The sequence below is a fragment of the Dermochelys coriacea genome, chromosome 4, assembly GCF_009764565.3.
Source record: "Dermochelys coriacea isolate rDerCor1 chromosome 4, rDerCor1.pri.v4, whole genome shotgun sequence".
Lineage (NCBI taxonomy): Eukaryota > Metazoa > Chordata > Testudines > Dermochelyidae > Dermochelys > Dermochelys coriacea.
The window spans coordinates 54,608,106-54,623,934 of NC_050071.1; the positions used below are offsets into that span (position 1 = coordinate 54,608,106).

The following is a 15,829-nucleotide window of genomic DNA, read 5'->3' on the forward strand; positions in this document are numbered from 1 at the left end:
TAGCAGAAAAAGAATGAATCCTTCAATCTCATTGGCAGATAAATAATAAATAAGCTAGATAAATTGAGACCACAAATGCGGTGCAAATGTTTAACAGAGTGTAATTAACCACTGGAACAACTTACCTAGGGATGTAGGGCAATCTCCATCAGCTGAAGTCTCTAAATCAAAGCTGGCTCTCTCTCTAAAAAGCTCTGGTTTAACTAGAAGCAAAGGAACTAATGCAGAGCTTACTGGGTGAGAAGTTTTGCCCTGTGTTAAATAGGAGGCTAGACTAAATGATCATAATGATACCTTCTGGCCTTAAAATCTATCAATCTATGGAAATTTTCCTTCAAGGAGTGGAGAGCAGGTTCTATCTAACAAGCAGATGCAACTTCTTCCTAGCAGATTGCCCTTACAAGTAGTAAATATTTTCACCAAGTACCTTTCTTGTAAGTATGCATGACATTTGTTATGGCCATTGGTAATCAACATTTTTACAGGGAGAGTGGAGCACTCAGAATCATAGAAGATTAGGGTTGGAAGAGACCTCAGGAGGTCATCTAGTCCAACCCCCTGCTAAAAGCAGGGCCAAACCCAACTAAATCATCCCAGCCAGGGCTTTGTCAAGCCAGGCCTTAAAAACCCCTGAGGATGGAGGTTCCACCACCTCCCTAGGGAACCCATTCCAGTGCTTCCCCACCATCGTAGTGAAATAGTGTTTCCTAATATCCAACCTAGACCTCCCCCACTGTATCTTGAGACCACTGCTCCTTATTCTGTCATCCGCCACCACTGAGAACAGCTGAGCTCCATCCTCTTTGGAACCCCTCTTCAAGTAGTTGAAGGCTTCTATCATATATCCCCCCTCACTCTTCTCTTCTGCAGACTAAACAAGCACAGTTCCCTGAGCCTCTCCTCATAAGTCATGTGCACCAGGCCCCTTTTTAAAGTTGAGCACTATATTGAATCATGTCTCTGGAATCATGTCTCTTTATCTGGGTCTGCCATAATGGGCCAGGCCATAAAATGTGCCACAAAAATCAGACAAAGAAAAAACAACAAAAATGTTTTTAAAATATGTATCCTTGTAATATCCTACTATTATAAATAGTTTTGGCAGCTATTTTACTTGCAGAAAAGACCAAATTATTCCATGCAACAGGGAGACAGTAAGATTGGCAGACAGGAAGGAACCCTGGGTAAGTTAGCAGTGAGATGTCACAATCTGGTCCAGTACCACTCTGTGGATGGACAACAGTCTGCTGTGATTGGATCTAACTGCTGATTCCCAACTGCTTCTAAGCCTGCAGGTTGGGAAAGTGACTAGTTACTCTCTGGGTTCCTCAAATGAATTTCTAGGTGCAGATCCCAGGCTGGACACCCTCCTCAGGCAATGTGACCTCACAATCCAGCCACTTTGATCCTGGAACCAGTGACTCAGCCCTCCTAAGTCCTCAGTTGCTTTGACACGTTCGCCACACAAGAGTCCACCTAGCTATGGGAGCACTTGTTTTCCCAGTTACACCATGCAAGGACCACTGGCAGAAAAGCAAGGATACAGCTTAACAAAGGAATTTCTTATCTGCAAACTCTACTTTTAAAACAAAACAAAACAAAAAAGAGAGAGTTACCGGTCTATGGACAGCAACAAGCTCCTGAACACAAGCCCTCCTGTCGGGTATTATCATTATTCCTGAGAGTTCTGAGCTTGCTCCTAGTTCTTTGACCCACAAGCTCATCCTGACTGCTTGGCTGATCTTCTTGCTTCTGGTATTGGTTAGCCTCCAATTGCTTAGTGAACCTTTTAAAACTGACTCCCTTTACCCTTCCCCCCATATGCTGCAAGCTGGGGGTAAGGACTTAGCTCCAGCCCCCAAGGCAGTTTCTGCATAGAGTGTCATTTTATGGCCCGTTGTTTCAGTAAAAAAGAGACATTCAATGTTGGTAGCCCTAGATTGCTCTGACAGTTTCTTAGACATAGTCTGTCTACTAGGTGTCAAGTCTTCACTACAAAATGGATGCTCTACTCCACAACAAAGGTTACAATCACAAATGGGGTTCACAAAATGAAATGTGATTCACATTTTGATGGGCGCATCCCCAAACTGTCACATGAGGGACAAATACCCTCACTAGATAGAAGGATTGGACTCATGTCACCTGGCAGTACAGTTCAAAGAAGGTTTTGTGGCCACAAGGTCAGGCTAGCAGCTTGCACAAAGCAACTCTGTGAAGGCAACAGCCTGAAGGGGAAAATTCCCTTCTCATCACGAGGTATGTGTATCTCAAGTGAATGCAGTCCCTGTAGTTCTGTGTGAATAGCACTCCTTGCTGCTAGCAGGGAACTACTGGTACTGTCACAGCACCTCTGCCGGGACAAGATTATTAGCATTCCCTAGGGAGATAGAAGCTGGAGTGCAACAGGAGGGATGAGAATGTACAGAGCACTGTGTTGGCAGGTTCAATTCCCATGTAAACTAGCGTTCTTAACTTTTTTTTTAAAGTAATTATTCAGGGCCAGTGGACGTTTCTTTCGCCTTTCCGCAAAGATACAGGAGTAGGCAGGAGCTGGACGCACCCAATGCCAATGCACGGGGAAGGACTGGGCACACCTCCATGATGCAGGACATAAGGAGATGGGGAAAATCAAGTTTCTCTGATGAGTGGAATAGGAAATTATGACCAGGAGAGAAGGGGGCCTGGCATCATTATCAAATTCCTGGCATCAAAGGAGTTTTGTGCTAGAAGTATGAAGAGCTACTAACACAGAACTACCATGACTATAGTTATAGCCAATAAATATACAATTGGAAAAGTCAAGTAATTCAGAGAGTTACATTAATCCTCTAGCTCCTACGTTAAAATAAGTGAAATAAGTAGCTTAAGAGTCCTTTTTGACTAATTCCTTCACACATGGTGCATGATACACAGTTTAATTTCAATCCTGAAGAACCAGAATTAAATAGATCTTCAGAAAAATAACCATAAAAGGACAGAAACCTTAATTAATCAGTTTTAAATTATTGACTTCTCAACTGCAACTGAACATTGAGAGTCATCTGAGAGAGCTATAGCAAAGAATAATCTGTTTAGTGTTTTTCTTGGAGTGGGTGGAAGGGAATTTGGTGCTTGTAAAAACCAGGGAACAATAGTAACAAGACTGCTAATATTAAATCATAGATACTGCCAGGAACTGAGCAGTCAAATGCTATTCAAGTTTCCTCCCATAGATTTACTAATATACCACCATCCCAACTTTCTACACTCCCACCAAACCAGTTCTGTGCTTTTCCTGAGAAGTGACTATCAGTCAGGCCGAATTGTGCCAGATGCTTTGTGGGATGCATGTTATAGACAGGTGTCAGAGTAGCAGCCGTGTTAGTCTGTATCTGCAAAAAGAAAAGGAGAGCTTGTGGCACCTTAGAGGCTAACAAATTTATTTGAGCATAAGCTTTCATGGGCTACAGCTCACTTCATCGGATGCATTCAGTGGCAAATATAGACAGACGTCCGCCAAAGATCACAATACTCACTACACTTGTGACACAAGATAGATTTAAAATTTTAAATCAAGATACCCCCAAATAAAAGATCTGTGAACTAATTCCATTCCACCACCTAAGTTTCAGTACACATCTTAAAATGGTTAGTGCTATGGAAAAAATTGTTTGCTACTCACAAAAAATAAGAAATAATCATAATGCATCGATCCAGTTAGGTACAGTCAACTTTCTTGCAGAACTCAGGGTCCACAAACTTGGTTGTGATATCAGGCAAACTCCAAAACAAATAATTTCAAACACAATCATAGCTGATTGACAACAATCCTGTAAGCCATTTCTACAGAGGGAAGGTTTATATTTTAGCATTTACAATAAAAAATGCTGTCCATATCAGATCCAAATGAAAAATCTTTACATTCAAATTCTTATTTAGATTTGCATGAAGTAACTCTCATATATATTTAGTTATTGTCCTTAACATCGATTCACTAAATAAATTAGAAGTACATGGCAGAAAACAAAAGTGTAAAGGAAAAAACATATTACATGAAAAATGGTCGTGATTAAGCACAGATGATTGGGGGAGAGGGGAAATTGAAATGGCCGTGCACCAACTCTAGACCCATACTGTACATTATATTTAATGAACCAAAACATCAAACCCATATTTACTGTCAGAGGAGCTATACTACATATGACTTTTCATCTAATTTTAGAAAAAGCAACTGCAGCCTTTTGAGATACTCTTTTCAGTCAACAGAATAAAGGCAGGGGAGGTTTAGCTATATGTTTCTTTATCAGACAACAGTATACATTCAGTCTAAATGTTTAGCAATGTTTCAAGGATTTTTTAAGTATTGATATAGTCACACAAAATGAATGTTAAATATGTTGTGTTGTGTTTTACTTACTGAGAACTACTGAAACATCCTTTTTATTTCTGAATTCTACAACACAGCCTCACTCCAGAATATCATCACAGACTTCAGAACTCTGTAATGGACAAAGATGACAAAATGTTAGGATTTGCAACATTTGGGAAGTCATTCTGTTAATATGTTCACAGCCAACATATCTGGCACATTGATGCAGCCTACAGCTACAAAAGAAACAAAGTCTAACAGTCTCTAGGCAAACATACAGGTCCATCCTTTAGTTACTGTTCTTAGTCATTCTGCTTCAGTTCAATGAACTAGAATGGGCAAAAATCACTAAAAAAGATCAGACTAGGAAAAAAAAAAAAGAAAATGTAGTAGTCAGATTTCTCTTCCATGTGAATATAGCCAATATTTATGTGCCAACTAATTTGTAAACTATCAGCTGATCCGTTTCCTTCCAACTTCTACCCCTAACTAATGCTATTTAATCACAACTTGTTAATCAGCTGAATAGACTGAAACTTGGAACTCTATTAAAATCATTAAACTGTTCAAGTGAGCAGAATTTAGCAGCAACACAATACATGATCTTGCAATAGAAATCTCCATTTAACCTCCTTTTGTAAAGGATTTCTTTGAGATCACTTGAAACCTTAGATTCTGACACTATATTCCATAACATATAACTCACATAATAGTAAGTGATTTAGACCATTGTAGGGCACAAAACTGAAGTTACTGGGGTCATGTTCTTTTTTACTAGCTGCCTCCTTGTAAGGATACAGACATCCTTTTTCAGCTTAATAATGAGAAAAGTACATCTATCATCTCCCTCACATTTTATCTCCTCTTTTCTTCAAGTTCTTATCATCCATTCTTAATCCTCAACATCTGATAATATATAATCATTAAAAGAAAAGCAGTACTTGTGGCACCTTAGAGACTAACAAATTTATTAGAGCATAAGCTTTCGTGAGCTACAGCTCACTTCATCGGATGCATTTGGTGGAAAAAACAGAGGAGAGATTTATATACACACACAGAGAACATGAAACAATGGGTTTATCACACACACTGTAAGGAGAGTGATCACTTAAGATAAGCCATCACCAGCGGGGGGGGGGGGGGGGAGGAGGAAAACCTTTCATGGTGACAAGCAAGGTAGGCTAATTCCAGCAGTTAACAAGAATATCAGAGGAACAGTGGGGGGTGGGGTGGGGGGGGAGAAATAACATGGGGAAATAGTTTTACTTTGTGTAATGACTCATCCATTCCCAGTCTCTATTCAAGCCTAAGTTAATTGTATCCAGTTTGCAAATTAATTCCAATTCAGCAGCCTCTCGTTGGAGTCTGTTTTTGAAGCTTTTTTGTTGAAGGATAGCCACTCTTAGGTCTGTAATCGAGTGACCAGAGAGATTGAAGTGTTCTCCAACTGGTTTTTGAATGTTATAATTCTTGACGTCTGATTTGTGTCCATTCATTGTGACCATCGCTTATTAGCACCGTAGTGTCCAGGAAGTGGACAGGAAGTGGACATAACCTCAGCCATGCAGAACACAGTGCCATCCATAGCCTCAGAAACAACTCTGACATCATAATCAAAAAGGCTGACAAAGGAGGTGCTGTCGTCATCATGAATAGGTCAGAGTATGAACAAGAGGCTACTAGGCAGCTCTCCAACACCACTTTCTACAAGCCATTACCCTCTGATCCCACTGAGAGTTACCAAAAGAAACTACAGCATTTGCTCAAGAAACTCCTTGAAAAAGCACAAGAACAAATCCGCACAGACACACCCCTAGAACCCCGATCTGGGGTATTCTATCTGCTACCCAAGATCCATAAACCTGGAAATCCTGGACGCCCCATCATCTCAGGCATTGGCACCCTGACAGCAGGATTGTCTGGCTATGTAGACTCCCTCCTCAGGCCCTTCGTTACCAGGACTCCCAGCTATCTTCGAGACACCACTGACTTCCTGAGGAAACTACAGTCCATTGGTGATCTTCCTAAAAACACCATCCTAGCCACTATGGATGTAGAAGCCCTCTACACCAACATTCTACACAAAGATGGACTACAAGCCGTCAGGAACAGTATCCCCGATACTGTCACGGCTAACCTGGTGGCTGAACTTTGTGACTTTGTCCTCACCCATAACTATTTCACATTTGGCGACAATGTATACCTTCAAATCAGCGGCACTGCGATGGGTACCCGCATGGCCCCACAGTATGCCAACATTTTTATGGCTGACTTAGAACAACGCTTCCTCAGCTCTCGTCCCCTAATGCCCCTACTCTACTTGCGCTACATTGATGACATCTTCATCATCTGGACCCATGGAAAAGAAGCCCTTGAGGAATTCCACCATGATTTCAACAATTTCCATCCCACCATCAACCTCAGCCTGGACCAGTCCACACAAGAGATCCACTTCCTGGACACTACGGTCACATAAACACCACCCTATATCGGAAACCTACTGACCGCTATTCCTACCTACATGCCTCTAGCTTTCATCCAGAGCATACCACTCGATCCATTGTCTACAGCCAAGCGCTACGATATAACCGCATTTGCTCCAACCCCTCAGACAGAGACAGACACCTACAAGATCTCTATCATACATTCCTACAACTACAATACCCACCTGCTGAAGTGAAGAGACAGATTGACAGAGCCAGAAGAGTACCCAGAAGTCACCTACTACAGGACAGGCCCAAAAAAGAAAATAACAGAACGCCATTAGTCATCACCTTCAGCCCCCAACTAAAACCTCTCCAACGCATCATCAAGGATCTACAACCAATCCTGAAGGACGACCCATCACTCTCACAGATCTTGGGAGACAGGCCAGTCCTTGCTTACAGACAGCCCCCCAATCTGAAGCAAATCCTCACCAGCAACCACACACCACACAACAGAACCACTAACCCAGGAACCTATCCTTGCAACAAAGCCCGTTGCCAACTCTGTCCACATATCTATTCAGGGGATACCATCATAGGGCCTAATCACATCAGCCACACTATCAGAGGCTCATTCACCTGCGCATCTACCAATGTGATATATGCCATCATGTGCCAGCAATGCCCCTCTACCATGTACATTGGCCAAACTGGACAGTCTCTACGTAAAAGAATGAATGGACACAAATCAGACGTCAAGAATTATAACATTCAAAAACCAGTTGGAGAACACTTCAATCTCTCTGGTCACTCGATTACAGACCTAAGAGTGGCTATCCTTCAACAAAAAAGCTTCAAAAACAGACTCCAACGAGAGACTGCTGAATTGGAATTAATTTGCAAACTGGATACAATTAACTTAGGCTTGAATAGAGACTGGAATGGATGAGTCATTACACAAAGTAAACTATTTCCCCATGTTATTTCTCCCCCCCCCCACCCCACCCCCCACTGTTCCTCTGATATTCTTGTTAACTGCTGGAATTAGCCTACCTTGCTTGTCACCATGAAAGGTTTTCCTCCTCCCCCCCCCCCCCCCCGCTGGTGATGGCTTATCTTAAGTGATCACTCTCCTTACAGTGTGTGTGATAAACCCATTGTTTCATGTTCTCTGTGTGTGTATATAAATCTCTCCTCTGTTTTTTCCACCAAATGCATCCGATGAAGTGAGCTGTAGCTCACGAAAGCTTATGCTCTAATAAAGTTATTAGTCTCTAAGGTGCCACAAGTACTGCTTTTCTTTTTGCGAATACAGACTAACACGGCTGCTACTCTGAAACCTATATAATCATTAGAGTACTGCTATCTTATACATTTCCTTGTTACTAGGATCCTGGTGTTTCACAGAGCCAATCCTCTCTTTCACTGAGCTTCAGAAGTGCATAAGTTAAATTTTCCATATATTCCAGTTACTTCTTTATCCAAGGAGATCCCAAGGACTGGAACATGCCTCATTTTCTGCTAGTTTTCCCCAAAACTACAACTTTTAATTCCACATATTCACTATTTTAAGAGAGAACTTTGTAAAATGCTTTTATATTGGTAATAGCTGCTTCAAAACACATGAGCTTTCTTTGCTGCTTCGTTTTCTGGCTTTATATTATGAGATTTGGCTTGTCAGGCTGATACTCAAATTGTCACTTCTTTTGCAGACAGATTCATATTTATCCTTAAATGTTTGGCCTGATCCTGCATTCCTACACAAGATGAGCCTTTTTTCACATAACAGTGCCACTGACTTTCATGGAACCACATGTCTGAGTGAGGATTCTTTGTGGGAGAAAGGTTAGTAGAATAAGGCCGAGTCTATACAACCTGCTTTTGAATGTAAGGCTTTAAACAGTTCCTGCCAAAGTCCAGTAAATTCTTACTCTGAAGATGAACAAGATAGAAACTTTCATTAAGTCTTAAGAAGTACTTTTAGTGGAAGACAACTATTTTGACATCCTGGACTTTTTTTTTTTTAAATATAGCAAATGTGGTGGTCAATTTGACACCTTTTATGACACTAGAAAAAGAATGAAACCCACTAGATTTACTGTAGGTGATAGAACATTAGAATAAAGTGAACTTGATACAGATCTTTATTAAAAAAAGTGACAGACAAATTAGATCTTTCTTTTTTGGGTCAAAATTCAAAATTAATGGATCAAGAAAATGCAGTTGGTGTGATACATCTATATACAGAAAGCATTCAGTATAGTGCATTGTTTGGAAAATTATTCAGTTTGGCCTAGACAGAAGCACTGTCACTTGGATTGAAAACCAGCTAATGGACTGTAAAAAAATACGATTAACAGCAATATATTGAGTGAGGGGAGTGCTACAGCAGGTGCTTCAGAAATTGTGTTAGGCATGTTTTATTTAACTTTTTTTTTAATTAATGAGGTGGAAACCAGGGATAAACCAAATATTAATCAAATTCAGAGTTCTTGGAAGCCTCCTGTAAATCAAAGAAAAATGTAAAAGGATCTATGACTCAATCCAACTCTCACTGAGAGCAATGGGAAACAATGAGAGCCAGCCTGGAAAAATGCACACCTACACATTTTTGAGGAAAGCAATAGAATAAACAAAGAGATTTAATTAAAGAAACTCTAAGGGTATGGCTACATTGCAAAAAAAAAACCAACAAAAAACCACAAAACACACCACACAGTGGCAGCAAGTCTCAGAGCCCAGGTCAGCTGACTCTGGCTCCCATTCTGGTGCTAAAAATACCAATAGACATTCCTTCTTGGGCTGGGGTCTGGGCTCTGAGCTCCACTCTTTTTGCTAAGTTTTAGAGCCTGAGCAGAACATCTCTATTGCTGTTTTAAGTCCAGTAGCATGAGCCCAGCAAGCCTGAGTCGGTGGACCCCTATTCGAAGACTCTACCATGAGTTTGTTTAGGTTTTTTTTGTTTTTGTTTTTTTTTGAAGTGTAGATATATCAATTGAAAGCTGTAATATTGATGTCTGATCCAACTATTTGAATTCTGATGTGGGCTGTGGACAATAGTTAACTTTTCCAGGCAATGCTAATTCCAGGAATGTGGAGGCAGATGCATTCTCAAGAGATGCTATCACTTGGGAAGACACAAAACTGCAAGAGGAGTTTTGTTTCACAAAATAGTGGAAGCGTGAGACAACTTAGAGGAAGACATATTTGTGAATAAGGGAAATCACTAGCTGTCAAAAATTGTGACCAGATTTCTTTGTCAAGCAGCATATAATTTGGCCTCTGAAGATTTGTATACACACTGCAAAATGCTCTAAGACTCTATATTCATTCTTAAAATATGAAGAGACAAATTTAGCATTTTGCAGCACTAACCTATGGTATGAGCAAATGCTAGAGAGAGAGAGAGAGAAAGAAAGAAATTCAACCCAAAGACATATATACACAATTCCACAGGACTACTGCATGGAAAAGTAAACATTCTCAGAAACTATAGAAGCTCTTGAAAAAGTAAAACTGTACAAGTTCAAATCTTTAAAGTAAAAATATATATATATAACATAGTAATAAGTTTCTGGACAGAAACTTAAAGGAAAACTAAGTAAGAAAAAAGAAATAAAAAATAGAGGCAGCACTTGGTGGTGGTGGTGGTGGTAGTGGAGGGAGATGCCCTTAAGGCATTTCATACCCATCAGTAGTCGCAACCAAAACTATAAAGGATGAGGACCTAGAACCTCAGCTTTGGGTCTCAACTACGTTGCACCTTGTGCAACCATTTACCCTTGTGCAAAGTGGGTGTAAAATGCTATCCCTGGTGTGAATAAATGAAGAATTCTGATTTGGCTGCTTTATACCCACAGAACACATGTGTAAATGCACAAATTGCAAGGTATTGGAAAAAAAAACAGGACCTTTGTTTACAGGCTGTACTAATCCTTTTAGCACTAATGATTTGATTAGTGGTGGAGGTAGACAGGCAGCTTGAGGTGAAATTTAAGCACAAGATGGCGACTGAAACCAACACCAATGTTAAAGGGAGAAAGAGCTTTCTGTCCACCAAAAAGGATTTTGCAGCAGGTAAGAAAAAACAGTTCTACAACACAAAGTTTCAAGTTTATAAATCACATAAACCAAGCAGCTTTAGTTATGCTTTCTGCTTTCAGAAGTGTAATTGAACCCTGAAATCTTTGTTTCAATTCCATTTCTAAAGCAAAAAGAAAAGGAGTACTTGTGGCACCTTAGAGACTAACAAATTTATTAGAGCATAAGCTTTCGTGAAGGTGCCACAAGTACTCCTTTTCTTTTTGCAAATACAGACTAACGCGGCTGCTACTCTGAAACCTGTCATTTCTAAAGCAGTTATTATTATTGAACATTTCTATTGCAGCAGCACTTCTAGGCCTCAATCACAATGGGTCACCATTGTGCGGAGCACTGTACACATTTACAGTAAATAAATAACAATCCCCAAAAAGCAGCTTTAGATTCATAGATTTTAAGGCCAGAAGAGATCATCATGACCTTCTGCACATTGCAGGTCACAGAACCTCATCCACCCACTCTTATAATAGACCCATAACCTTTGGCTGAGTTACTTAAGTCCTCAAATCGTGATTTAAAGACTTAAAGTTACAGAGAATCCACCGTTTATGCTAGTTTGCTGCTATGGTGATGACATATGATTAAACAATGGAGAAAAGCAATGAATCAGGACTCATATTTGTGAGAAACATAACTAACTTTCATAAATACCATGATAATTTGTTGATACTACCCATTTTTTGTGACTGTTTTGCAGAGGTTTCTTTCTCCTTACTTATATGTTAGGCTCCACAAGCTTAACATGGTTACTACTTAACCCATGAACTGCCCCCGTAGGTGCCTGATTAATCCAGCATTAAGGCAGTGAGGAATCAGTCCCATATGTGCTTAGTGTGTCCCTCATTATAGGTTTCTAATCCAAAATGGGCTTTTCAGTCTATTATTAACAGACATTATATAATAGTAACCATGATTAGACTAAGTAAGGAACAACTTTCTGATCCAATGTTCTTAATTGTGACTGTTACAAATACAAAATAAACATAACTCAACATTGCAATATACCTGAACATGACAAAATTCTGTAGAAGCAATTCCCGTTCTAACATGTTCTCTCAAAAAATATGTTCTTTAAAAATTACATCACATGAATAATATAGGCTCCAGATTACATCTGTCACTGATGATAATGTAAGATTTACACATCCTTAACCTATTTATATGGTTGCTTTTCAAGCCCCAATTCCTCCAGGTACCTAAAAAAAAATACATATGATGCTTCTGAGTGTTCAGTTTTTCATTTCAATAGGACTAAGCTTAAATGCATTTAAAAACACACATTTCCCAACAACATCCTACCAGCTGAAAAATCTGCGGAGGTTCAAGCATGTAAGCTATTCCATCTAAGACTGGTTGCTTTTTATCCAACTTGGGTCCAGAATGTTGGCTAGCATTAAGTTAACTGTGATCATTTTTTGCTTATCTTCCCCCCTTCAAATACCCATGGGAAACATGGAAAACTTGTAGATCTGACAATTCACTGGACTTGATCCTACTCCCCAAACCCTAGATCTGCACAAAGTGGGACCCCTCCATATGGAAGCAGGGAACAGAAGTATCTCGTGTCCCCTACCTTCTGGGGATCCATGAATTTGGAAGATCCCGGACTGAGGAATGGTGCACTATGCACATCATTCCTCCCTACTCCTACCCCAACATCTCCCAGAGAATCCAATGAAAAGGCAATACAGCAGCTGGAGGCTGTATAATTTCCAGAGCAACTCTGTGCTATGGAAACATCAAGCTGTATACCTTTTCAGTATCAGCTTATGGGGATGATAAGGGATAGATAAACCATCTTTGGAAGCAGAAGCCAGTGGGAGATGCCATATACACATGCCCCCTCAGAGTTAAGTCTGGTCAGAACCACAGAATCCTAGCTTCCAGTGGATCTGGGATGATCACATACTATGGGGGAAAAAAACTACTGATTGTTCCCATATTATGGAGGACAAATATACCTCCTCTCCTCCCATTGCCATATCATTCACTTCTTCCTGCCCTGTTTGTCCACATATATGGACCAGCAACAATCTAGCCCTTAATAAAACACATACCCTGACCAAATTCTCTTCTTTGCTGTGGTCCATTTGTGCTGCTCTAGAAGCAAGAAAGGGTCTAGAAAGTCAGCAGATCTCCCCAGCTGAGAATTCCCTTGGAAGAGTGTAAAGATGGTGGAAGATAGCCAAGAATTTGGTCTATTATATAGAAAAGGTATAATTTATTAGCCTAACTGGAAATCAGTAATAGTTCATACCAGTATAATCAATATGAGCAACTTACCTTTTTTTGTTTCTAACTCAACTTTATGCGTTTAAAAAGGTCAGTTGTACTGCTGGGCCCTACTTACTAAGATTCATGGTCTTGATATTTGGATTTGTATAGGAAAAGAAGTATACATCAATCAGTACTGAAGAGGTATCAAATAATTATACAACAAAAACTTCCCATCAGTGAGGTTTGTTTTAAAAAGCAGCACAGGCTGACGGTTCAGTTGGTGTATGTGATGAACTATAAACCCAGGAAACCAAGGTTCAGGATAATTCAAGCATTTGTTAGGAAAGTGAGGACTGTAGCATTGTAAAAGTGCTGTTCTCAGTCTCCTTGAGATATTAATGCAATTTGCATCACTCTAACACCCTAGAAACCAGCATGAAACATTGCCACCTCAAAGGAGTATGCTTGGCCTTCAAAGCTTCAAGATTAAGTTTGGATGATCAGAGAATACGCAGTTACTGTTTGTATACAAGTATATGGAGAGAAGGAGGAGGAGAAAGGGAAGGAGGTGAAGAGTGTAGAGAGAAGGGAAGGCTGTATGGGTAGACACATACTTTTTCTGGCATTACCCTATGCCACCTTAGAATCATAGAATATCAGGGTTGGAAGGGACCTCAGGAGGTCATCTTGTCCAACCCCCCTGCTCAACGCAGGACCAATCCCCAATTTTTGCCCCAGATCCCGAAATGGTCCCCTCAAGGATTGAACTCACAACCCTGGATTTACCGGGCCAATGCTCAAACCACTGAGCGTTCTCTCCCCCAACTGAGCTATCCCTTCCCTTAGTTACCATGATAAGAAGATGACTTATGCCCGGCCCTCACATAACCTGTTGGAAAACTGAAGGCAAAGATGGAGCTTCAGGACCACCATTACTGCATGACTTTTGTAATTCAGATGAGATATTCTCTATCTGGTACATAAAAAGAATGAGCAAATTATTTACAAATGAAATGACAAAATTGTAATTAAGAGATACATTATGCATGTCTGATAGAGACCAAGTTCCTTTATGAGTGTTGGAAGGGGCCAACAAGTATTATCTTGGTTTAAATACATAACCAGCTTGTTTGATGAGAGTTCTTTTATTTATGTTTTTATTTCTTTGTGCTTGATTGTGATTTCACACCAGGGTAACTCCATAGACTTCACTTGAATTGAATATGATTTATGCCAGTTTAAATAAGATCAGAATCAGGCCTACAGGTGGTGCTGGCATCCAAAGTGATGCTATTTGTATCCTAATGTAACTACTCTGGAAACTGATCAGCAGTTCATTGTATCAACACAGATCCCATACAACCAGTTGGTCTTGTTCTACTTTATCATGTTGGAAGGAAGCAATCCTTTCTAAGAAGGGTAAATCCTGATGGTAGCTGAAAAGTCAGGCTTGCAGAGTCAGGAAATTGTTTTAAAATGCTGTTTTGGAGATGGAATTAAATGATTTGCATGTCTGAATGATGATACTATTCTGGCACCTGATGGGATTAACAAAACTGTGTATGCAGGTTAGGTGCCTAACTACCATGAAAGTCAATGAGAATTAGGCATCTAAATCACTTAGCTGCTCCTGAAAATCCTAACAGGCGTCTATCTGCATCTTTAGGCACCTTTACAAATCTGACCCAGAGATCACACTCCTTTCCAAACCATTCCCCCAGAAGTGAACTTCCAAAAAGAGGGATAGGACACCTTGTAGTGATGACATTGTTGCTGCTCATCATACTGTGTCTATAAATAGAAAAGTACAGTCTATGGAGCTGTCAGGCTGGCCCCTTCACAAGCACAAAATTTGCTTTAAAAAAATCCTGTAAAAACTGGACTGAATCCATCCTTTCAAAAACTAATATGCCTAAATATTGTATCAACCAGGCAAGGTACTAACAAGCTTCAACAGGACTTTATTTTCCAAGTGGAAACCTCTTTACCAAGCTGCTGCTGCACCCTCTGTAGCTTTCTCCCAGCCTCTCAACTCCTCCCCTCTCCTTCTTGTTTCCTGTCCTTTCAGACTCCCAACAGCCAGTGCTCCCAATTCTAATAATTACAAGCAACATCTAAACACCACACTAAAATAATAACGAAGAGCAAAACAGATTGTTCTGTTTTTTAAAATGGCATGCAATCATTTGTTTGTACTATAAGAAAGCATGTAAATTGTTTCAGAGTAGCAGCCATGTTAGTTTGTATCCGCAAAAAGAACAGGGGTACTTGTGGTACCTTAGAGACTAACAAATTTATTAGAGCATAAGCTTTCGTGGGCTACAGCCCACTTCATCGGATGCATAGAATGGATCATATAATAAGAAGATATATATATATATAGATATATAGATATATATACACATACACATACAGAGAAGGTGGAAGTTGCCAAACAAATTAAAAATCTCTACCTAATGTTCTGTGAACAGCATTCAATGTATCAAAGACACATTTCACTCTTTAACAAACTGGTGGTCTTTAGTACCCTATATCCTTGTGCTAACCTATCCACACTTTGAGTTGGTATCCTGAGTATTTTACACCTTTTGAGCAAAACTATAAGGCAAAGGAGAGTATCCTATCAGAGGATCTGATGAAGTGGTTTAATTAATCTAGAGAGGGAGTGAACTGCTAGTTTGCTACAATCTCTTTTACAGACTGTTAGCTCACTGAAGGATACTCAGTCATTTTA

General features: G+C 40.0%; 1 protein-coding gene across 1 annotated transcript in view; it reads right to left on the bottom strand.

The window, feature by feature from the left end:
* The window catches only part of INPP4B (inositol polyphosphate-4-phosphatase type II B), a 521,268-nt gene that overhangs the window by 305,027 nt on the left and 200,412 nt on the right, over positions 1-15,829 (bottom strand). Inside the window, 1 exon segment of the mRNA XM_043513204.1 lies at positions 4,400-4,481. Coding sequence (XP_043369139.1) covers positions 4,400-4,481 — 82 coding nt within the window.